Raw genomic sequence first — 25,918 nt, 5'->3', positions numbered from 1 at the left:
CATTTTTTGCCTTCCCCTCTCCCTTGCATTTTATCTGGAATGAAAACAAATATTAAACTTGTGTTCATGAAAGATGAAGTATTTATTTCTTATCATTTATTTTAGTATTAAAGTGATGTCATAAAACGTTATTGTGAGGTACCCTTTCAGTACGTTTCTGTGTGTATCCTTAAATTCTGGGTAACGTGGCTATCACAGTCAATGCATGTTAGGGCTCAGCCCAGTGCCAATTAGGCACATATCTGCATTGGGCAGATGTTGGAGGAATTCTGCCTAAAGGAGGTAGAATTTCTCCTGGAGCTCTACAGTAGACTGGGAAAGTATGACTGCTGCTACGCCTCTTCAGAGGTTGCAGCATAGTCCACCCTGCCCACCTGGTCATGGCCCTGCATCCTCCCAACTTTGGGGTATCTTGTGCCCTGTGGAACACAGACAGCATGTGGATTGCAGTTGAACGTCGCTGCATAAGATGGTGGATTTTTGCACCCTTCCTGCCTGCCCTGCTTACACTAGGCAGCCAGACACAATCTGGTCCTTAACAATACTAGAGAATAAGCAACACTGTCCTATGTATTTAAGATGCTAAATATTCAGATATTTATTTATATTTATATGCACTAGAAACCACAGGCAGCTGCAGTTTGCTGTTGATCAGAAAATGCCTCTCTTTGTCTGAGTCGGTCTCCTTTGTGTAAAGCTCGTCCCACACGACACAGTTTGGGATGTTTTCCTCTAAAAATTTGGTGCAGGCCCATACCTACCTTTTTGAAATAAATACTGTTCTTTTTTCCATTTGGAAAGGCTGTTCTAAATGTAATGTGTGTGTGTGCACATGCACACACGTTTGTGGCCTTTGTTATACAGATCAGAGTAGATAATCATAAATTATCTCTCTTCTGGCTTTACTCTGAATATTTTTTTCTATTTGAAAATTTGTACTTATAACACAAAACCTCAGCCAAATCTAATGCTCAAAAGTCCCCTGGATGTGTATCCCTGCCTGATCCTGCAAATACGTGCTACTAGCCACTAGTGCAAGTGGATTTCCATGGAGCTAAGCTCTGCATGGTAGCATGGGTTTGCAGGATCGTGTCCTAATTATGAGTGTAATTTTAATGGATAAACTCTTAAGCAAATGATAAAAAAGTTGAGTGTAGTACTTCGCTGTCACCACAATGAGGCATGTGATGATTGAGGCATTGTTTTATAAGTAGCTGTGGAAAGCATTCCTGTGCTTTTAATGTTTTTTCTCTTTTGGTCCATAGTAAGTCCAGTTCTGTTCAACAAGAAAAATGTGTAAAGTATTTTTTCCTTTGCTCTGCAGCAAAAAAGAGATAAAATTATCTGCAGCTTCTTAGTGTAGGGAGATACATTTTTTATTGTTGTGTGATTTAAACTTGTCAATTGCTTCTTCATGACAACCCACAATAATCTTGTGAAGGTAAAAATTACTTTCATTCAGATTGCAGTTATTCGTTTTTTACCACATGAATGCATTTTGATGAAATAAAAGTATCACTGGAGCTGTGTTGTGCCTATAGGAGGAGTTTCCCAGTGAGAATCACTATTTGTTATCCATCACTAGGACATTCAAACACCAATACACACAGGGGCTTTTAAACTAGTGAATATGGGCTTGTCTACACTGGCAATTTACAGCGCTGCAACTTTCTCACTAAGGGGTGTGAAAAAATACCCCCCTGAGCGCAGCTAGTTTCAGCACTGTAAAGCACCAGTGTAGACAGTGCTCCCAGCGCTGGTAGCTACGCCCCTTGTGGAGGTGGGTTTTTTAGAGCGCTGGGAGAGCTAGCTGCAGACACAGCACCTCTATAAATACCTCTCTTAATAAAAAGACATTAGTTTTAGAAACATAGGAGAACGCCCATCATTGCTCAGCAGTGTCATCTGCACAGCGGAAGAATACACTCCTATGTTCCATGAGAGCTCGGATGACCATATGTCCCGTTTTGGCTGCTTCTGCACACTAGACCTTGGACTACACCTGTCTCAGGCACCTAGGTTAGGGGGTCCTTCTCCTTTCTGGAGTTTTCCCATAGGGTTTCTGCTAAGCCTTCCCCGGAGGACATAATACTTTGTCATTTTTCCAGCTGCTGTTTCTGATCTAGTGCCAGTAGAAGATGCTTCTTGTACAACCCCAAAATGGCAGGGGAGGTTTGTTTGCAAACATTTTTCAAGCACAGTTGAAGCTCCAACTTTTGAAAGTTTGATCCTATGTTTTAAGATCTCTATCTGAGTCATGAAGTGGCACTTTATTACCTAATGTGGAATCATAGATCAAGCACCAGGCTTATGATTTGTAGGGCTCCAAGCAAAGGCAGATCCCAAAGATGTAAGAGGGGAGAGCAGATTAAGTTATGAGTTGTCTCCAGAGATGAAGATAGGCTAACCCATGACTTACCAAATCAGTACAGAATTACGTGGGACCAAACAAGCAGCTGCTTTGCTTGGTGCCTAAGGCCAGACCTGATTATAATTTAAAATGTACAGAAAATAACAAACATCTTAAGTCACTTTCAATAAGGATGCTATGACTGATGTTTGAACACAGAGCGAGGAGCTAAAAGCCTCTATCATTAGAAATAGTGTTATGGTATGATTGCTGAAGAAACAACAACAGAGTCAGGTTTCAGTGCTAAAATAGTAACTGGCTAAGTCAGTGTTAATAATTATTAATCCAAAATCAGAAATAGCAAATCTTGACCTTAACTTAAATGTAAAGACAATGAATTGTGGGACAGGATATGGTTATTAGGCCCAACTAGTATGTCTACAATTTAAAAGTTTCTCTGAACCCTGTCTCCTTGCCTTGTCATTTTCCATCAATTCCCTTCCTTTGTAAACAGCATAGATTTATTCATTCAATACTCTTTGATTTGCAGCCTTGGTGACTTCTAGCATTTCTGTGGCACAGTGTGTTTATATATAGAATAGATACTCAGCTGGGGTAAACCAGCAATAGCTCTAATCATCATTATGTAGGTTTGCTGGTTTATACCAGCTGAAGACGTGGCCCTCTCTTATCAGTCACTGTTTATTTTTTCTCCATCAGATTTTTGGCACCATTCCTATATCATCTTCTCTTTTGGTATTAATATTATTCAGCATTTATGGGTCTAGTCTGGCTCTCAGTGAATTCAGTGGCAAAACTTCCATTGATTTCCTTGGGGGATACAGGATTAAGCCATATGAAATATAATTATTTCATATTCTGAAAGCATTGTACAAACAGTAATGGAGAAAAATGACTAGTGGTTGACATAAAAGTTGTATTTGTCATGATGATGAGAATATATGTTTTAACACTTAGTATTTTTTCACTTTAATCATTATTTTGAGGATTTGATACACATTACAAAAGGCAGGTTGCATAGTATGATACTGATATAATATAGTATAGTAATATAGCATAGTATAATAGTAATAGGGATGGTGTCCCTAACCTCTGTTTGCCAGAAGCTGGGAATGGGCAACAGGGGATGGATCACTTGATGATTACCTGTTCTGTTCATTCCCTCTGGGGCACCTGGCATTGGCAGGATACTGGGCTAGATGGACCTTTGGTCTGACCCAGTATGGCTGTTCTTATGATACACCTTAGTGATTGTTAGACAAAATGGCAAAGGCCTTGTGGATGCCATCAAGACATAACATTTGACAGTAATACACAGCTAGTCTTGTCTTGTTACAAATATAAAGCATTAAGTTTGTAAAAAGAAAAACAGTATATGAGAGAAATATTTTTCAAGATAAAGAAATTATTTTGATGTCACTTACACCAGTTTTACACATGGGTAACTATTTATTTCATAGGAGTTACTTTTGATTTACACCAGTCAGAAAGCTATACCAGGTCCATTATGTTTTAAATCAGATGATAGTTACAAAGTTTTAAGATAAACCTTTAAAATGTTTTAAAAGAAACATTTTAAAGAGAAACACAATCAATCATTCAAGTCTATTCTAAGACTCAACTTGAGATTTCTAAGAGTACAGCTTTGGGACTATATTGACTTCCAAAACCTCTCTCAGTATCATTTCACAAGACAGCAATCATCAAAACAAAACAGAGAAGCATTCAAAAGTAAAGGAGACTCAATATTGTACAATCCATACATGTTTAAAGCTCCAATCGCGGGTTTTTTTTAATCTATTTACCCTTGTGTCTATCAACTGTTTGAAATTGGATGTTGCCTAAGGTGCAGAGGAAGATGTGGGATCATTTTTAAGTCATTGCATTTTATTTCTCTTTTATAGTCACAGTATGACTTTTATTTACAAGAAAAAAAAAACCTGTAAAATGTTGGTTTGTCCCCAGCCCACAAAGGACCCACTGCCAGACCCAAAATCTTTTTACAGGCACTTTTCTTTTCCAGACATAAGCAAAACTACAAAACAGTTCCTCAGAACATCCTGAGCTATAGCTCCCAGGAGATTTTTCCCTTTTGTCTCTTTCATTCTCTCCCGCTTCAGGGCCTCCTGCAGGATTCTTCCTTGTTCTTTTGACTGCGTCCTACTTCCCAGGGCTTTCTCCCTGGAGACCTTTTTTCCCTACCAGGTTCCTATTGCCTCCCCTGACAGCCTCTCCCGAGGAACTCCCTGATGCTCCTGCTCCCTGTTTCTCTTCTGGAATACCAGCCTCGGGACTGCCTCCTTGGAGTCTGTCCCCTTGTTTCATGAGCCTACTCTACTCTCCAGCCACAACCCAGCTTGACTACGCTCCTCCTCAGCCGGCCCTTGCCTTTCTCCCCTTCCCCCCGTGTCAAAGCAGAGTTGACTGGATAGTCTATAGCTGCCACCAGCTATACTCCCCTAAATAGCTAGCAGTTCACATTCGCTCGTTCTGTCCTGTGTCTTTCAGGTAACGTAACAACACCTTTCTAATACAATCGCATTTCCCTCATATTTTTACTAAATAACATAATGTAACTTTTCCCTTCCTTTACCAAAGCCCTTACAAACACATAAAAGGTGATCAGTTACAGCACGCACATAGCCCAGCTTTGTGGTTGTTTATTCGGGGGTGGGGGGGAAATTGTTTAAGCCATAATGGCCAGTCAGTACTCTAAACAAAATCACTTCATTTGTCCAATCAAGGCCTCGAAGTATGTCCTTATCCTCAACTCTAGAACACAATTCAAAAATTCCTCTTCCTCTTTTTTCATTGATCCAAATTTTTGGCCATTCCTCTTTTAAATTTTTCTTCACTAGGCTTTTGAATTGCTGTTTACTCAAGGGTATTTCTGTGTCAGTCCGTCCATTTCTTACAGCGCTTTTAGCTGCCTTGTCCACCATTTCATTCCCTGTTATCCCAATATGTGCTGAGATCCCAACTAATGCTACCTGTATCCCCATCTGTACTAACTCTATTTAGTGCTGTCAATTAATCGCAGTTAACTCACGCTATTAACTCAAAAACATTAATTGCGATTAAAAAACATAATCGCAATTAATCGCATTTTTAATCGCATTGTTAAACAATAGAATACCAGTTGAAATTTATTAAATATTTTGGATGTTTTTCTACATTTTCAAATATATTGATTTTAATTACAACACAGAATACAAAGTGCACACTGCTCACTTTATATTATTATTTTTTATTATAAATATTTGCATTGTAAAAATGATAAACAACAGAAACAGTATTTTTCAATTCACCTCATACAAGTACTGTAGTGCAATCTCTTTATTGTGAAAGTTCAGTTTACAAATGTAGATTTTTTTTTGTTACATAACTGCACTCAAAAACAAAACAATGCAAAACTTTATTGCTTACAGGTCTTCTCAGTCCTACTTCTCGTCTAGCCAATCGCTAAGAGAAATAAATTTGTTTTACATTTACGGGAGATAATGCTGCCCACTTCTTGTTTACAATGTCACCAGAAAGTGAGAACAGGTATTTACATGGGACTTTTGTAGCTAGCATTGCAAGGTATTTACGTGCCAGATATGCTAAACATTCATATGCCCCTTCATGCTTCGGCCACCATTCCATAGGACATGCATCCATGCTGATGACGCTCATTAAAAAAATAATGCGTTAATTAAATTTGTGACTGAAGTCCTTGGGGGATAATTGTATGTCTCCAGCTCTATTTTACGCACATTCTGCTGTATATTTCACGTCATAGCACACTCAGCTGATGACTCAGCACATGTTGTTCATTTTAAGAACACTTTCACAGCAGATCTGACAAAACGCAAAGAAGGTACCAATGTGAGATTTCTAAAGATAGCTACAGCACTCGACCCAAGGTTTAAGATTCTGAAGTGTCTTCTAAAATCTGAGTGGGATGAAGTGTGGAGCTTACTTTCAGAAGTCTTTAAAGAGCAACACTCCAATGCAGAAACTACAGAACCTGAACCACCAAAAAAGAAAATCAACCTTCTGCTGGTGGCATCTAACTCAGATGATGAAAATGAACATGCGTCGGTCCACACTGCTTTGAATTGTTATCAAGCAGAACCCGTCATCAGCATGGATGCATGTCTCTGGAATGGTGGTTGAAGCATGAAGGGACATATGAATCTTTAGCGCATCTGGCATGTAAATATCTTGCGACACCTGCTACAATAGTGCCATGCGAAAACCTGTTCTCAATGTCAGGTAACATTGTGAACAAGAAGCAGGCAGCATTATCTCCCGCAAATGTAAACAAACTTGTTTGTCTGAGCGATTGGCTGAACAAGAAGTAGGACTGAGTGGACTTGTAGGCTCTAAAGTTTTACATGATTTTATTTTTGAATGCAGTTTTTTTGTACATAATTCTACATTCGTAAGTAACTTTTAAGATAAAGAGATTGCACTACAGTACTTTTATTAGATGAATTGACAAATACTATTTCTTTTGGGTATTTTTACAGTGCAAATATTTGTAATAAAAAATAAATATAAAGTGAGCACTGTACACCTTGTATTCTATATTGTAATTGAAATTAATAGATTTGAAAATGTAGAAAACATCCAAAAATATTTAAATAAATGGTATTCTCTTATTGTTTAACAGTGTGATTAATCACTCGATTAATTGTGATTAATTCTTTTAATAGCTTGAATCCCTAACTCTATTATTAGAAATATAATTTTATTGATTCAATGATTTGTACATATGAAGACAGCATTTTTTTATTACCGTAAGGCCTGATAACTAAGTCAAAAAAATGAACTAGAGAAATTCATGGAGGATAGGTCCATCGATGGCTATTAGCCACGATGGGCAGGGATGGTGTCCCTATCCTCTGTTTACCAGAAGCTGGGAATGGGCAATAGGGAATGGATCACTTGATGATTACTTGTTCTGTTCATTCCCTCTGAAGCACCTGGCATACTGGGCTAGATGGACCTTTGGTCTGATCCAGCATGGCCATTCTTATGTTCTTATGACTGCCACTGCTGGGCATACATTCCAGATCCAGTTTCAGTCCCTAGCTCCTTGGCTTCCCCCCTTTTTAATTCCTGTACCCAACCCAGGTGTGGCAGGGTGGAACTAATTAAACAGGACTGGCTACCCCCTGGCTTCCTGGTCCTGCAAAGATGGCCGGCCACCCTTTTACAACTATTCACATAATTTAAAGCATATGACCCTTGTCAGTTTACTTTTTAATTTTTTCTCTGAGTTTTCATGACAATTTTGTTATGTATTGTATTTATATTTTATAAATATTATTTGGGTGCCCTGCTGAGGAAGAATCTGACATCCAAAAGCACTACAGTGTGATTTTTAAAGAGTATGTATCATATTATGTCAACCTGGTAATACAATATACATCGCAATACTGAAGGTAAAAAACAGTTTCTATAAAAGAGCACAATTACAGTATGTGACTTGAAGCCTAAGAACACTATACAGAAAACAAAAACTAGAGACTATTTCAAACTCAATATCTTTGACATGGAAATCCTCATTATAGGGACATGATTTCCACCATACTTGATAGCATTTGGTAATGAGAAGAAAACATAAGACGGCAAAAAAGTCTATCCCTTCCCCAACTAAATCCTCTCTCCCTACAAAAAAGCCTGGAAGAGATGCTCAGTTGCTCTAACCCACATTTTGAGTTTGTTTCATTGCAATACAGAACTTTTACAGCATCTATAATTTCCCTTATCCTACAAAGACTTAAGAACATGCATATCTTTACATGTATGAGTAGCCCCGTTTACTTCAATTTGCATAAATATGCAAATATTTAAGTCTAAAGGATCAGGGTCTTGGTTTTCTAAGCCATCACTGCAGGAGTAACCATAGCCTTCCATTCTGACAAAATTATCTTTTGCTAGTCCAGCAGAGCCGTGTCACTAATACAAAGATTTGTAACCATGTTGATGGGGAGCCTTGAAGTGGCTTTCTAACATTAACAAAGATAGTATAGAAAAATGGTTCATAGAAACAATAACATGGTTGCTATAGAGGAAAAGTTGTGTCCAGTACCTCTGTCCCCAGACAAGTCCAATTATAGAACCGTAGAAATGAAGAGGCTGGATGGGACCTCCGGAGATCATCTAGTCCATCTCCCTCCCCATGCTGCAGCAGGATTAAACATACATAGACTATCCATGACAGGCGCTTGACAAACTTGTTCTGAAAAACCTCCAGTGACAGGGATTCCACCCCTTTTTTGGTAATCTGTCGCAATGCGTACTTATCCTTACAGTTAGAGAGTTTTTCTTAATATCGAACCTAAATATCCCTGGCTGTGAATTTATGGGAGCATTCTTGTAGCTACATCACACAGAATAACATCCTTTGACTTCAATGGGAGCTTCACACTTGGAGCATCTGCAGGACCAAGCTGCATAGGTATTAAATTCCCTGACCTGATACTGTAGCCCTAGCATTTGTGAGTAACAATTTTAGCTCTCATCGATTTTAAGTAAATCCTGCTCTTCCCACCACAACTCCTGTGTGGGCCTTGAGGACCTTCAGTAGAATGGAACTGATGTGGGTACATTGCACAGGGTGGCCAGATGCTGGGAGCATGCCTATGTAGCCTATGTTCAATGTGTTACACTTTCTTTCCTCAAAGTTAAGCACATGATTAAGCATTTTACTGCGTTGGAGCCTTAACACTGTAGTTAATGCCCAGTGATGGTGGTAGTTACACAAGGATTGCACACTTCTGCATACAATGGAGGAGAATCTGTGGGGCTGGTGGAATTGCAAATACATAGACCAACCAGAATGTTCAGGGATGCAGCACATGCATGGGCTACTGCATTCCTGCGTCTGGCAGAGGGGAAGAATTGCTTCCTCCACCTTCAATTACTGGTTCAACCTATGGTACACAGGCTTGGTGCAGGCTACAGGATTTGCCCAATTGTAAGTGGACAAGTAATTTGGGTTGATGGTTTTGAATTTAAGAGATCTTTGTCTCACATATGATGTGACCATTGTCATTTGCCTTTTGATACCTTTTCATATGTCATGACCTCACCAATATTAAGTGCTATAATCAGCTGGTACAAATCGGCATAGCTTCATTGACTTAGTGCGAGCTACACTGATTCATGTCAGCTGAGGCTCTAGTCCATTGACTTTTAGCTCCTTTGCCCAGCCATCTCACCAATGCTCAATGCACTTGTTTCTGTTTAGAGCAAGTAGTTTCCAGTATTCTCCTGTCTGTTTGAAATTAACTAACAATAGGATGATCTCCTTTTGAAAGTATTTTCTGAATATATTCTCATTACTGTGTTGCTATTAGTCTCATTTATGGACAGACAATACTTCATTCAAGCACAGTTGTTGGAATAGCAGTAATGCAATAAGGCCAAGCCCCTGTTACAGAAGTAAACCGTGCGGTAGTACTAACTGCCTACAGTCAGTTTATTATAGAAACTACTTCTATTTTACTTCCTCCTTTAGGCTCTTCAGACATATCAGAGTGATCCCGCCATGAGAAGGATGCTAAATCAGCTGTATTTCTACATCATGCCAGTATTTAATGTGGATGGATACCATTTTAGCTGGACCAATGTAAGTAGTTTGGCCAATGTTTCTGAAAACATATTAAGATCCAAAAGATGGAATGACTATAGACAGAAGTCTCATTTGAATGCTGTAATGATCTGATCCACCACTTTATTATATGTAACCTAAGGATATAATTGACTTGTAAAAAGTTAAAATATTGCACTGAGCATCTTCAACATAGATGATTTGTTATATGTACATAGTTGTTTTTATCAACATGTAGTCAATTATTTTCATTATTTTAAAAATTATAACTAGGATCGATTTTGGAGAAAAACAAGGTCAAAGAACTCACAGTTTCGTTGCCATGGTGTAGATGCTAATCGTAACTGGAAAGTGAAATGGTGTGGTAAGTCTGGAAATAACCTGAATGTGGACAACATTGTCATCCTGCATTTAACTGTCCAGAGCACTGAATAGATCAGAAAATTCTACAGCAGCAGTAGCCTCTCCCTAGTTAAGATTGAAGCTAGTGTCCCATTGGCCAAACCATGGCTCACGAGCCACATGCGTTAAAGTGCAGCTCACGGTGCACCCCCTGCCCATTCCCCATGTTCCAGACGGGGGTGGGGGGGGGAGCTCAGGGCTTCTACCCTGCAGCAGGGTAGTGGGGCTAGTGGCTTCTGCCAGAGATGACTGGTGCCTGCTGAGAGTGGGAGACACAATTTATAGGTTTGCTCCCCCGAACAGCCTAAATCACACACTCCTTACCCTCAGCAGCCCCCAGGTGTTAGCTCCATGTGGAGAGGCAGCAGCAAACAGCTGGGAGCTTTAGGGAGGGGCCGCTCCTTTAGCTTCACTGGGAGAGGCAGCAGCAAAAGCAACTGCTCTCCCTGCAGCTCCCAGCTGTTTGCTGCTGTCTCTCCCGAAGGGCGTAGCTCCCAGTTTGCCAGCTCCAGCAGCTGCCATGCAGGGAAGGGGTCCTGTAGCACCATGTGACTGAGCAGGGCCAGCAAACCCTGGCAAAAATCTTGGGGGGCACATGACCCCCTGTGCTCCCCCATGCATCGCCTCTGGCTTCTGCCCAGCGGGAGGGGGGTCTTGGGACCTCAGCCCCACAGGGCATGCCTGCCAGGGCTTGGGCCTTCAGCAGTAGTGGGGCTGAAGCCCCAAGCCCCAGCAGGCACGCCCCAGCTCTTGAACTTCTGAAGATTGTAACCTTTGTGGCTTGGAGGATCAGTAAGTTTGGCCACCCCTGCATTATATTGTAGGCTAGATTGTGAATGTTCCTCCTAACTTCTCAAAAAAGAAACCAAGTTTATCAGGTGCCACATCTCACCCCAAGGTAGAGTTTATCTGGGAAATTTGGTAGAAGTGGAGAAAGGAGTATGCATTAATTGCTTTGCACTGCTCCAGTGATGCAAAGCAGCTGTAAACCCAGTTTAAGAAGCCAATTAAGCCAGTTTTACAGCTTGCTTTGTGTTGCTAGAATGAGCTGGTGCACAATGGTGAACGTGGCTCATGGTGTTAACTGATCTGTTTGTTTGTTTTTAATTCCTAACTTTTTTTATTTATGTTTCTAAAATGTTTTGGCTTAGAGACTTCAGATGTTTTGCTGGCCTTGCTGAGACAAAGTATCTTTTAGTAGTTCAAGGTGGCTATTAGTGGAGGTTTATAAAAGAAACAAAGAGCTACTTTTAATTTTATAGAGATTAATTTTAAACTCTATTATATAAATATTTATAACAGAAACTGACCTAAATTTTGCTTTAATATAGATTAAGTTCAAAATAATGAAGCAGATTATTAGAAATGGATCCCTTGAACTGGAAATGGCATTTTATAATCTAGATTGTAGAGTCTTTATACATGTAAATGGGCATATACCTATATATTCAAGTAGTGGTGCAGTAGGTAGGACATTAGAGTGGGACTTAGAAGACCAGGGTTCTATTCCTTTCTGTTGTGTGGCCTTGGGTAAGTCTCTTCACCTGAGTTTCCCCTCCTTCTGAATTGTCTATTTAGACTGTAAATTCTTAAGAGCAGGAATTGTTTTTTATTATGTATTTATACAGTGCTTAGCACAACTTAAGAACGGCCAACTGGGTCAGACTAAAGGTCCATCTAGCCCAGTATCCTGTCTTCTGACAGCGGCCAATGCCAGGTGCCCCAGAGGGAATGAACAGAACAGGTAATCATCAAGTGACCCATTCCCAGCTTCTACCAAACAGAGGCTAGGGATACCATCCCTGCCCAATAGCCATTGATGGACCTATCCTCCCTGAACTTATCTAGTTCTTTTTTGAAAGAATGCCCTAAATCTGGGGGTCTGATCCATCTTGGAGCCTGCAGATGCTACTGTAATACAAATAATAAAAATAGTCTCATTACTTGCAGTGAGACTAGTTGCATGAGGAAATGCTCAGTCATTGCTAGGAGTAAGGGCTCCACAGTCTGCCATCTAGTGATTTGTTATTTTTATCTCTACATAATTTAGCAAATTTTATGGAGAAAATTAAATTGGGCAAGCAGTATTAATCATAGTGATGGCAAGTCAGGAAGGACCGAACAGAAACATTAGAAAATCCAGTAAAATACACTTACAGTTTTGGACACCATCTTTTGCATATATTATGAGCCCTTAAATCTACTTGTTTAAATTTTATACTGTTGCTTCCATTCCTCTTCTCCCATACTGCCTATCTTGTTAATATTTCTGCTTTTACCATCTCACTCCCTCCAACCCAATTCCCGTCTGTTACTTCCCACTTGTTTCCTGTGCTAGAGCCTAAAAATGGGCCCATGTTCTGAGCTGTGATAAAGAGGCACTCGACAGTGCTTAGGTGGGACAAGGCAAAGGCCATCTTTGTGCTCCCCTGATTTTGGACAAATCTGTGCTGTTCTCTGGAGCAATTTAGAGCAACTTTAAGGCTACTCTAAGACTCGTTTACACAGAGACATTCAGGAAAATTAATCCAAATTAACTAAATGTGTGAATTTCAAGTAGCTAAGTTAAACAGCGTTAAACCATGGTGTGGATGCTCTTATTCAAAATTAAAGTGGCCTTAATTTGGTTTAGCTTTCTCCATTTTGGAAGTGAATTAAGGTAAACTTAATTGATGACATTTTAATTCTGAGTAAGGGCATATACACGTGGGATTAATGTGGTTTAATTTTCCTGAGTGTCCTTGTGTAGACAAGCCCTAAATGGATACCTGTGGCCCCAAAGGGCTTTTCTGCCACTTTGGGATCACTAAGGGCTTGTCTACACTTGAAACACTTCACCAGCACAGTTGTAGCAGCTGTGCCAACTGTAGCATTTCATTGGAGACAGGAAGGGTTTCCCCATTGGCACAGGTAATACACCTCCCGAAGAGGCAGTAACTTGATCAATGGAAGAATTCTTCCATCAACCTAGCACAGTCTACATGGAGACTTAGGTCAGCTTAACTACGTCCATCAGGAGTGTGGATTTTTCACACCCTTGAGTGATGTAGCTGGGTTAATCTAATATTCTACTGTAGAACACCCCTAAATTGGACCACTGACTCCACTGGCTGCAGGGAGGGGGTTGGTATAGGAGCGGCTATAACAGGTCAATGCAACCTGAGAATCCCCCATGTAGGGGAGAGAGATTCCCAGAACTGACCCCCAGATTTAGGGCAATTTTAGGGTATAGATGCAAAGCCGAACTAATCCAAAGATACAGCCCATGCTGTTGCATCATTCTTTGCTTAAATTTATGACCACTAGCCACAGATATTTTGAAAAACAAATGTATGTGCACAAAAGAAACTATTGCTTTCACGTTGGAGTGGGCAGTTCTCTTGTCATATCATTGGAGGAATATTTTATTGTATCTTATATTATTATTAATACCCACTCACATTTTTTCAGTTCCCAATTGATCTATCTCAGTTTCCTTTAACTCCCTTGCCCCTCACCTCTGCATTGAAATACAAATTCCTGTTCCTTGGTTCTGGAAGACATTTGTCTTTTCTGAATGAGTGAAATCTTTCTTTTCTATGCAGAATGGATTTGTTGCCCTATAACAATGCTATCTGGACTGCTTTGTGTATTATAACTATTATTTATTTAGTGTCTGCAATGTCCTTTTCCCTATACAGAACAAAACCAACATATCCCTGCCCTGATGGGCTTATAGTTTAAGTCAGAATTCATTCCCCATGTTCATTCAGTCCTGCTCCTCGCTCCACCAAATACATAGACTGCTCCCTAATGAGACCCCAGTTCATCCTTAAAGGGACTTCTATACAAATAGCAATTTACTGATCTTCAGAACATCCCTTTGAAGAAAATATTTTTTTCAGAAACAAAAAATGAGATTGATTAGAAGTTCAGTATTTTGCCCAAGGATAAACAAATCAGTCAGTGAAAGAGACAAGATTAGAACTCTGAAGTTCCTTACTCCAAGTTGGGTGCTCAGTCTTCTCACTACCTTGACTGAAGTGGAGGTGAAGGATTATCATATTTCCATGCTTACATTGTCCTGATCTGCTTAAAGTTCTGCACTGTGAATTCTCATAAGGTAGATTCTAAAACTTCTTAATTGGGTCAGTTGTGTTTACAGTTTGGAGGCAGGGTTTGAAATCCATATGGGTGCCTCTGGGTATGTACGTTGTGAGCACAAATCCTATTTTTGTGTAGTACCTGCCCAAGTGTGACACCTAAATGGCTGGGTACCAGGAGTTTCTTTTTTGAATTAAGTGACACTGCTGTGCCACCATCTTTTCTTTTCTCTTCTAATGTAGCTCTTTGATGCTATATTTTACTCTGTTGCTTTGTAATCTGTGAAGACTGAAAAAGGAAATTTATCAGTGATCTTAGTAAATTTCACTTTGCAGCCTGTGGCTCATGGGAAACACAATTATTTCTTTAAGTTAAAGTATGGAGTGGGCAACCAAAGTCAACACTAGAAGCGGCAACAGTTTTAAAGTATAGAGTGTACAGACTGCAAGCTCTTTAGGACAGGGACTGTCTTATTACATGTGTGCATATAACACCTAACATAATGGTCTCCTGATCCTCATGCAGATCCATTAGGCACTATTTATAGTATAAATAATATTTAAAAAAAAAAACACTAGGCAAATACTTAGGGACAAATCCTTATCTCATAAACCAAACACAATTTAAAGGGCTTCACTAACACTTAGCATAGGGAACTGGGAGTTGGGGGCAGAATTTTCACCCAAGGCCTGCTATATAGCTGGGCTGTGTAGAAGATTACCTCATACTGGCAGAAGTAGGAGATGCAAGCAAGTTTGGGGCTTGTACTGTTCCTTATCTCACCCTTAATCCCACCTCAATGCTTCTGTACAAAAATGAGCTCTATTCATTTCAACACTTCCACACTGTGTGAACACAGCATTTCCAGTTTATTTTGGGCCTTGCACATCTGCAGTGTGTTCTGAAGGATTTGACTGTTTCAATAAAACACTGCAGGATACAAAAATCAGGCAGATAGAAATACAGTAAATGTCAACTATTTTCTCCTTGTGACTGTAGCTTTGACACTTGATAGTAGTTGACGTTTACTGTATTTCTCCCCCTCCCCCAATTCTGTCTGTAACTTTGAAGAACTTCCAGTATGGAAACTCGTAGTGAGCTCATTGCATTATCCGAAGTCATTCATTCACAGGACAACTTCATTATAAGAAGAGAGCTTAGAAAAATATATTCTTATACAGAGAGAGAGAGAGGGAGAGAGAAACTAGAGCCCGCTCTTCATCCTGTTTTCTGCACTGGTTCTATGTGAGGGAGGAGCCTTCTTCAGGGTTGTTCAGTCAGCATGTAGGCATTATTAAAACTAATTTATGGTATAGATATGGGTTTATCTGGAAGCAGGAGGTTACACCTTGTTTTTATTTATTATGGACAAGATTTCTGTCTGGCAATGAAAGTATAGTCATGTCAAGGCACTATTGAAATGCATTTTTAAGTTCCTCTCTTTAATCTACATTACCTTAAAAGTAGATCTGTTCTTCAAAACAATTTTCCTACAGTAAAGAACTGAACAAGAAAATTTTCTTACCATTGCCTATTTTGGCAAAAGTTGTGCAAAAAATTTGATGGGTTTCACAGAGAGATTGTTTGGTATTTTTATTTAAAACAAAACCAACAAACAATCTCAGTAGTTTCACAAGGTTTGGGGTTTTTTTTTTTAAATTGGGACACAGATTTTGCCTAAAACTAACCCGCCAGGCTAGACATTTGAGGATTTCCCCCCAACATACTAGAATGTTGAGGGTGGCAATAAGATGTCAGTGGCACCTACACCAGCCACCCCACCTGATTGTAGGGAGACAAGGCTAGAAAAAAGGGCCACGTCCATGGATCCCTTATGCTAGTGAGTCCAGACTTCTGGAACTGCTCCTTGGGATTATAGAGACAAGCCTTCAGGCTGCACTAATTTATGCCAGGGACCCAGGAGGCTGCAGGATCAGGAAGTGTGAAAGTCACCTCTGTACCCTTCCTCCTGAGCTGTACTGAGCACTTTTTAGCCTCAGCTCAGGTTCTGGGCTTAGCCTGAGGTAAATGAAGTCTGTTTTCACATGACAACTACACATTTTAACAGAGAGCTGCAGAGCAATAACACTATGACTACCAAATTCCTTGCTACTGCCAGGGTCTTAAGTACTTTTTTCATAAATTTCTTTTGTATGATAAGTGTCTTTCACTTTAAGTGGAAGGAAACCAGGGCTTTGCAGGAATCCTTAATAACATGAAATATAATAGTAATAGCTACTCAGCTTGATACCTAAAATGGGGTGGCACTTACAGAAGTGATGGAAAAAAGCTACCAGCCCCAACTGCAGATTCAAAAATGAATATAGCTAAGATCATGAGCTGGGATTTGAAAAGATAGCTATACTTAAGCAAACGTGGGTATGCAGTGGTTATGGTGAGGGCAGATGGTTTGCTCCCTGCAGAGCAGATGGCCACCAAGTCATCTAAGTCTCAAGAGCATCCTGTCTAAACGTCTTGTCAAATATTACAGCTACAAGAAATAGCTATTTTCCAGAGTCCCAAAGAGTTTGCACTTTCTTGATATTTCATCTCCAGTTACAGCATTAAATGAATCATGAAAATAAACATCTCCAATAGTAAACAGGGTAATCTCATAAGATCCTAGATTCTTATAATCCTACTGTAAACAGTGAAATTCAGTTTGCATGAAGAATGGAAGTTCTGAATTGGTCAATGTATTGCTATGTGCCAGTTGAAATTCCAGTTTCCTGGGGGAGGCCTGTGTCATCTTTGTGGCAAGGATATATGCCTAGTGGATAAAAATGCATTCTATTCCACTGATTTCTTGGCTGTTTGCTTCCATTCATTCTTTTCAGGTAGCAGGTTCTCTGTGTTTTCAGAAGTAGGATGGCAATTTGTGTGCTGTTTTTTAGGCTTCTCCATGAGCACAAGGTAAGCCAGAATTGGACCGTTACATGCGGTTTGTGAACGTTCACTGCTATTTTTCTTTTTCAATGTGTAGATGAGGGGGCTTCCTTTCACCCATGTGATGATACGTACTGTGGTCCCTTTCCCGAGTCTGAGCCTGAAGTAAAGGCTGTAGCTCACTTTCTTCGCAAACGCCGGAAACAAATAAAAGCCTATCTGTCTTTTCATGCATATGCTCAGATGTTGCTGTATCCATACTCTTACAAGTATGCAACAATTCCAAATTTCAGCTGTGTGGTAAGTGCAATAGTTCTTGGAGATTACATCCCTTCTATGCTATTTCTGTTATTGTTCAGAGAGCAGACCTGGTTCTCTAATACATCATATTTAACTATATTTATTTCAGCTCTATTTACAGTCTTATACTGGTTATGTAACCTTTATTCTAATTGAATTAATGGTGACTTACTTAGAACGGGATAGTTTCTTCCATCAATCTCTATAAAGTAATTTATAGGCTAATCAGTGGAGTTTTAATTAGTGTTATTGTAAATTATTAAATATTAATGGAAGCTGTTACTAAATCCCCATGCACCTAGCTGAAAGTCTATCTCTATATGTTTGAAAGAACTGAAGAGGTATAAATACTTGACAGAAAAAAGATTTGATATTTTAAAGTTTGAACTTATTAACAATATAGAAACCTATCAACTATTAAATTTCATCCAGAAATAAAGCTTCTAACCCCTAATATTGCAGCTCACTGAGCTAATACTGTTACCCCCTTTGATCTGAGCAATCTGCCAATATTTAAGGTCTTGTGGGTTGTTTCCTTTAGGAGAAATTGATGATGGAGTCAGGGGTTTTTCATGCAATCCTGTTTATTTACAAAACTTTTATAAAAGTCCAGTTTCCCAGACTTCGTATAAAATTAAACAGGGGACAGTTTCTTTGCTTACAGTACCAAGCCTCTTTTCAGCCAGCACTTTGCCCAAAGATCTCTCCCTCTTGACTTTCTCTCAAGGCCATATTACTGGTGCTTGTCTTGAGGTCTGCTTCTGTCCACAGACACAAACCCCTCCACCAAATAATACCCACCTGCTGTATTTGCATTTAGTACCCCACAAAACCCCTTCCACCCACATAGCTCAGCTTCTGACCAGTCTTTCCCGATGCCTCTTTTTTGGATTGTGGCTCCTATTATTTCAGCTATCTTACTCCAAAAAGGAGCTTAACAGCTCCTAACTTTTATCCTGAACGTAGGGCGCTATCATACTCACCAGCTTCACTTAGGTTTTACCCCTCCTCCATCATAATACAGTACAAACTGAATTCTCTTAGTTGCATGGATCTGGAGTATGGACTGAGGGGCTCAGCAGCATTTATTTGGGGGGGGGGGTATTAGGACAATTAAAAGATCTTTCCTGACACTATTTCTGTTAAGACTTAATTGCTCCAACTCCTGAAAATTTCCTGTGTCTGATGTCATGCTTGGGAAGTGGAGCAAACTATCAGTGATTCAAGAAGCCAGAACAGCTAAAAACAAGGATTATAAGGAGTTGCAGCATGACCAAACATTTAATTTGCAATGCTTCAAGATGTATTGATTTTCAATATTTAAAATATCTACCATAATCAAATATGGTAAGATTTCAGCTCACTTGAACTTTTGTGAAGAGCTGTACTGACGTGGAAAGCAGAATTATAATGAATCTTCCATCCCATTTATCTCTCTCCTGTGGTTGACTGAAAACGCTTTATTGGTCCAGATGGATTTCATGTGTTGAGGTTGGCCAGCAAGTGAAAGCTGTTCCAGGGGCCTCCACATGCATGAGGGGTTAGGAACATTTAGTGTAAATAGGGTCCTTAATTATTCCTGAGCAGAAAGCAAAGATGCTTCTGTCCAATTCACTACACACTAGTGTGCTGTTGTTTCAGTTAAAGTGGTAAATTATTCAGTGATGCTTTGAAACTGGAGTGCAGTATATTGGTAACAACGTGCATAGATATTCGGCTCCAATTTAGACAACTCCCTTATTAAGTTTCAATTGAAACCTGTTATGTTAAGATCTTTAAAGGGAAGTTGGACTTCAGTTATTGTTTGGTAAATGTCTGCACCAGTTATTTCAATCTGTAGGGTTTTTTTTAAAGTTTAATTTACTAGTCATATTTTTTCTATACAATTCTTTGTTTCAGTATTCGCAGCTCCCTTTGCTGAAATCTGCTAATATTGCAAGTTCTCAGGGCCTGCTCTTGAAAGATGCTGGAAATTTTGATTGCTCAGTATCATTCAGGATCAGACCTATATAGCATATGAAGCATTTCAAAATTGTTCCCTTCCTTCTCTATATGTGGCACAAACAGATGGAGTGAACACATTGCTGGTAGCCTGAGAACTGTGCACTCACTACATCCAGGTGTTTGTTTCCCTTATATTGGAAGCATATTATGGTCATTTATCATGGACCTTCACTCAGTTGCCACATGTGAACAGGAATCAGTACAATATTATCCTACTTTTAAAATAATATTGCAATAGAATTTCTCCATAATGTTTTCAACAGGTTTTTTTTTTTTTTTTGGCCATTATTTGATATACGGGTCCTTGGAACCTTGAAATTGAATATCAATTATCAATATTTTCTCCCTTCCATGACATACATCCTGGTGTGGTGTTGTAAAATTATTCCTCGGTGGTAGGTCACCCATGTGAAACCACAGCATTTTTCCACTCCCCTACATATATTTCAGATGGTGGATTGCAAGCACATATCAGAGGAGAAATAGGCCCAAGTGGCACCCCCACCCCCTTTCACAGATCTCAAAGAATGGCATGTAGCTGGGGGGGTCTCTGTATTTTGGGGTAAGTGGTTGGGCAGGAGCGGAGCTGGGAAATGGCCAGTCTGCATAGGATCACTCCCACCTCCAAACCTGTTGAATTTCCCACAGGAGCTCATTATAGCATTAACTTCATTTCCTAGCTCCATGCATTCTCTCCCCCTTATGGGACTGGGAGAGAAACGAGCACAGGCTGGGAACCTCTTGCAGCACAGTTCTTCCACTACAAACCCACAGAGGCAACTATAAACCAAAAAAGACCACTTGCGGGATTCTAAGTTAGTGTACTGGAACTTCTTCTAGGATAAAAAGTAGTTTTTACTCCAGTGAAAAGGCACATATAGGCTGAGCTGCATGCCCAGTCCAAAACAAATTTTCTATAACCTACTTGTTGGACAAAAAAAAAAAAAAAAAAATGTAACACTGGAACCCATATGGGGTATCATTAAACAGTTACAACCCATGGTCTGTGAAGAACGCATGCTGAAAGAAATCTTCCCATTTTCTGGCCTTCAAAAACTCCTCACAGTCCAAGATCCACAAACACAAAGCAGTACCAGACCTTGCTATAACAGATGCAAAAACCTGCAGACATCTCCATTGATACAATAATCAACACACCCTTCAAGATCCATGGGCCCTACACATACCTATCACAACATGTGGCAGGTCTCATCCAGTGCACTAAATACCCCAATAACAAATATGTGGGTGAAACCAGACAATCACTATACTCTCAAATGAACTCACAAACATGATAAAAGACAAAAACAACCTATCATCCATGTGTAAACACTTTTCACAAAACAGTCACTCCATATCTGACCTCTCAGTCCTCATCCTCAAAGGAAACCAGCACAACGCCTTCAAAAGATGAGCCCTGAAGCTTCAATTCATAACTTTGGTAGACACTAAAAATCATGTAACTAATAAAGACACTGGATTTATGGTTTATTACAACAATCCATAACCCACTAACCCTACTTTTTTGTCTTCTGAGTGCAGAGGTGTTACCTGGCCACATTACCTTGAATGGTCTTCTAATGTGTGTTAACTACTTATGCTAAACAATTTGTTCCACCTTGTATTTAGCTGTGAGACTCTGAGTACCTTTCCCAGACCTGAAGAGCAGCTCAAAAGCTTGCCTCTTTCACCAACAGAAGTTGGTCTAATAAAATATATTACCTCACTCACCTTGTCTCCTTGATATTTTGGGACCAACATGGCTACAACAACACTGCTGCAAACAAAAATCATTTTGCTGTGAAAAATGTGTTTATCCATTAAATTGTAGAATCATAAAAATGTATGGCTGGAAGGGCCCCAAGATGTCATCTAGTCAACCCCCCTTCGTAGAGCAGGACCAAATTAGCCTCGACCATCCCTGACAGGTGTTTGTCTAACCTGTAACCACCTCATAGCCACCTGTAACCACCTTGTAGTCTTATGCCTGCTTGTCATTTAGAGCCACATAGGCCACTTGGGAGCCTCCCCAATCAAAGTGGAGGGAGGCTAGCCACAGTGCCCAACTTTCCGTTCCAGCTTGCACCCTCTCAAAGGTGCCCAGGAGTGCACTTGGGCTGTCCATGGGACACATTTTATACAGACCCAGTCCCTGTGCCTGATTGCTGTCATATAAAGTCCTGCAGACCCTTTTCCAGCTCTTCCTGCCAGGTGAGCAATACCTGCCTCTCCAGATGGTGTGACTGCTGGAAACTTTGCAGAGTCTTCTACATCTTCCGTTGCTGTCTCGTCACCGTTGCCAGCAGGGGTGTTGAAACAATTTATATAGTGGGGGTGCTGTGAGCCATTGAACCAAACCCTAAACCATCTATAGAATGGAAACTACTTCGAGTCAGGGGGTCCTGCAGCACCCCCCACACTCCTAGTTCCAGCACCTATGATTGCCAGGTCTCCTACATTGTCTAAGCCATCTAACCCTTGCACCAGTTCAGATCCCGGACAAGTCTGCAGTGTAACAGCATGTCATCCCACTCCGGTCTGTTTTCTAGCCACAGCCTGCTCAGAGACCTTCTGGGCAAATACCTTGTGCACTTTATTTACAGTGTTCCCACCACCATTACAAACTTGCACAGCTCAGTATTTACAAGTATATAATCCTTAGCTCCCTCAGCCAAGGAGTGGAGAGACAGAAGGGCACTCCCCCTGAGGCTCTTTCCTGTCTCTGATTCTCAAAAGCTTTCCAGTATCTCTTTTCCCCACAAGCACTACTTTCCTGTGCCTTTTATACCTTTTGGGCTTATGGGTTAATTAGTCTTATAGCCCTTTATACTCCACCCCGAATCTATCAATTAGGCACACCTTTTCCCCTCCCATTTACTCCAGGACAATTTAATTGATGATCCAGTGATCAGAGTTATAGTACAGCTGCTGTTGCCCAGCACTCTGTTACACATACCGTCCCCTCCATCATCCAAGTCATTAATGAAAATATTGAGTAGGCACCAGACCCAGGAGAGACTCCCCCGGTACCCCTCCTCCCCATATGACAGTGAACCACTGATAACTATTCTTTCGGTGCAAATTTTCCACCAATCATGCACCCACTTTATAGCAATTTCATCTAGAAACCATTCCCTAGTTTGCTTATGATGTCCCATTGGACTGTGTCAAAAGCTTTACTAAAATCAAGATGATCACATCTACTGCTTTCCCCCCACCCCTCCATCCATTAGGCCAGAAATCCCAACAAAGAAGGAAAGGAGGTTGGTTTGGCATGATATTGACAAATCTATGTAGGCAATTTCTTATCACCTTATTATCCTCTAGATGCTTATAAATTGACTGTTTAACAATTTGTTCAAGTATCTTTCCAGGTATCGAAGTTAGGCTGACTGGTCTATAATTCCGTGGGTCCTCTTTGTTCCCCTTTTTAAAGATAGGCAAATATAACACCTTTCTCCAGTCCTCTGGGACTTCATGAGTCCTCCATAAGTTCTTGAAGATAATGGTTCTGAGATTGCTTCAGCTAATTCCTTAAATACCCTAGGATGAATTTCAGCAGGCCCTGCCAACTTGAATACATCTAAACTTATCTAAATATTCATTATCAAGTTCTTTCCCTATTAAAGCTTGTGTTCCTTCCCCCTTGTTGTTAATATTAATTGTGTTAAGCATCTGCTCACACTTAATTTTTGTATAGAAGACTAATGCCTATTTTGCTTCAAACACCTCAGCCTTCTTGGTGTCATCTATTATTAGCTCTCCTTCCCTGGAAAGTAGTGGACCTACACTTTCCTTCATCTTTCTATTGCTCTTAATATATTTATAGGACCTTTTCTTACTGCCTTTTATGTCCCTTGCTAGGTGTAACTTACGGTACTTGTGCCAAAGCCTTTCTGATTTGCTTCTGTTATTGAGTATTGTTTTGTACTTATCCTTAGCAATTTGTCCACCTATCCACTTTTTGCAAGGCTCCGTTTTGATTTTTAGGTGATTGAAAAGTTTCTGAGGCAGCCATATTGGCCTCTTGTTATATTTCCTTCACAGTGAGATAGCAAGCTGTTTTGTCTTTAATATTGTCTCTTTGAAAAACTGCCAGCTCTCCTGAAAATATGGTAACTTAGGCTCCACAGGATCATAAAACCTAGTATTGCATTAGGAGGATCATCCGACCTAGTATTGCATTAGGAGTAAGTGTTCTGTAGTTGAAGTTCCAATCCTATTACAGAAATTAATGTGAAGTCTAAAGTATTTATTGTTTCCTCCCATACACAGGAATCTGCAGCTTATAATGCTGTTAATGCTCTTCAGTCCGCTTATGGTATAAGATACAGATATGGCCCTGCTTCTAGCACTTTGTGTAAGTTTCTCTCATAAACTGGTTTGTTACTTTGACCTAGTTATGGTATATGGGGCGGCCTGTACTATAACAAAGGAAGCAAATCTTGTCTAAAGTGAACTTTGATCAAATTGTGGCAGGTGAGGAAGGCAGAGGGGAAGATGTAACTGATTAAATCCATCTGCAATGGCAGAGATCAATGCAACAGTTTCTAGAGAGAAAAGAAGAAAGACAAGGAACATGTCCAGTGAGCTGCAGTAAATTTTAGCCTACATAAAGATCAATAGAAAACTTCAAAACAGGATATTTAACAGTTAAATCTTGAGATTGAGAGAAAAATAATTCATAGTAAACATGTCCATGTTCTCGCTCTCTCCCCTTGTAATTGAGATATCACTGCACATGATGTTCATTCAGAAACTAAGGTGGTCTTTTTAAAAGCTGGATTTAGAATATCCCAGTTTCTCATTGAGAATAAATAATAGCAAGTGCATCTGTATTTGGAAATCTTTTTTTAAAAAAAAATGATATTGAATTCAAATGCTTATTCTTCCCCCAAGGGCAAAGGATCTTTAAAGCTTGGGTTTTAACTAACAATGTTTGTCAGCTGAGCTCTCTCAGGAAGTTAGTAAGGGAAAAGTTCAATAGTTTTTTACAACATAATATAAACTTTTCACTAGGACCCTTTGATTTGATAACCATTTGAAGACTGAATTTACTCAGTTAGGACAGGCTTAAAACAGCATTTTATAAACATAGCAAGATAGTTTTCTGTATTTCCTCTGCTACTGATACAGATGTGCTCAGTAAAGCATTTTTCACCTTTCCTCACAACTCACTTTCTCTTTGTGCTTAGTCCTTCAGCAGAGTGATAAGATTGTGTTATAACTATACAGTCTTGCCATGTCACAAGTATAGCATTGGGACTTAATGGTTAGGATCATATTGAAGAAAATAGGCTATAAAAGAATCTTTATCTAAGTATATATGATAATTAAAATATAGAGGCAAGGAAAAAGTATGAGGAACACATTTCTTCTGTGAGGTTTATCAGTGTTAACCACCATCCTTGCAAATGTTGTTATGCACTGAGCAAACCATGGAAAATAGAGAAGGGATGGAAATGATTTTTGGGGGGAAAAAAATTAAAGGAAAAGTTTAGTCTACTTCAGGGGTCGGCAACCTACGGAACGCGTGCCGATTTTGAGTGGTACGCTGCCTGTCCGGTGAGAGGAGGAGGAGGAGGGGCGTAGGGGCCGGAACGCACCAAGCTGTGGGAAGAAGCGGGGGAGGGGGGAAGCTTGGCTGCTGCAGGACCAAGCTTCTGCCTCCGCAGAGGAGAGCAGTGGGTGGGGGGGCTGAGTGGGGCGGGGGGACGGGACCCCCCCCCAGCTCCTTCCCCCCAGCATGGTGCATTCCGGCCCCTCCTCCTCTCCCTCCCTCTCCCTGCCGGCGATGGCCCTTGCGAAGGGGAGGGGGAGCGGAGCAGAGCAGAGCAGAGCCGAGCGGCAGCGTGCTCGCTGCTCCATAGAGCAGACAGAGAGAGGTAGGGACGGGCCTTGGGGAAGGGGGTGGAACAGGGCATATCCCTCCCAGCCCCCTGCCATGAGCCGCTCAGGGCAGGGAGCACCCCCATGAGCCGAGCACCCCAGCCTTCTGCCCTGCACCCCCCCCCAGCCCTCTGCCCTGACCTCGAGTTGCCCCCAACACCCAGCCTTCTGCCCTGCACCTCCACACACCCCCAGCCCTCTGCCCTGACCTCCCCCCAACACCCAGCCCTCTGCCCTGACCTCCCCACACCCCCCAGCCCTCTGCCCTGAACTCCCTCCAACACCCAACCCTCTGCCCTGCATCTCCACACACACCCAGCCCTCTGCCCTGACCTCGAGTTGCCCCCAACACCCAGCCTTCTGCCCTGCACCTCCAC

General features: G+C 40.6%; 1 protein-coding gene across 1 annotated transcript in view; it reads left to right on the top strand.

The window, feature by feature from the left end:
• The window catches only part of CPA6 (carboxypeptidase A6), a 116,130-nt gene that overhangs the window by 88,709 nt on the left and 1,503 nt on the right, over positions 1-25,918 (top strand). The window contains exons 7-10 of the mRNA XM_024207051.3: positions 9,885-9,995; positions 10,251-10,341; positions 17,446-17,648; positions 23,928-24,012. Coding sequence (XP_024062819.1) covers positions 9,885-9,995; positions 10,251-10,341; positions 17,446-17,648; positions 23,928-24,012 — 490 coding nt within the window. The remainder of the gene's footprint in view (positions 1-9,884; positions 9,996-10,250; positions 10,342-17,445; positions 17,649-23,927; positions 24,013-25,918) is intronic.

The sequence above is a fragment of the Terrapene carolina genome, unplaced genomic scaffold (genome assembly GCF_002925995.2).
Source record: "Terrapene carolina triunguis isolate 2854851 unplaced genomic scaffold, T_m_triunguis-2.0 Scaffold58, whole genome shotgun sequence".
NCBI lineage: Eukaryota > Metazoa > Chordata > Testudines > Emydidae > Terrapene > Terrapene triunguis.
The sequence above is the reverse complement of the archived record's forward strand: the minus strand, read 5'-3'. Positions and strand labels throughout refer to the sequence as shown.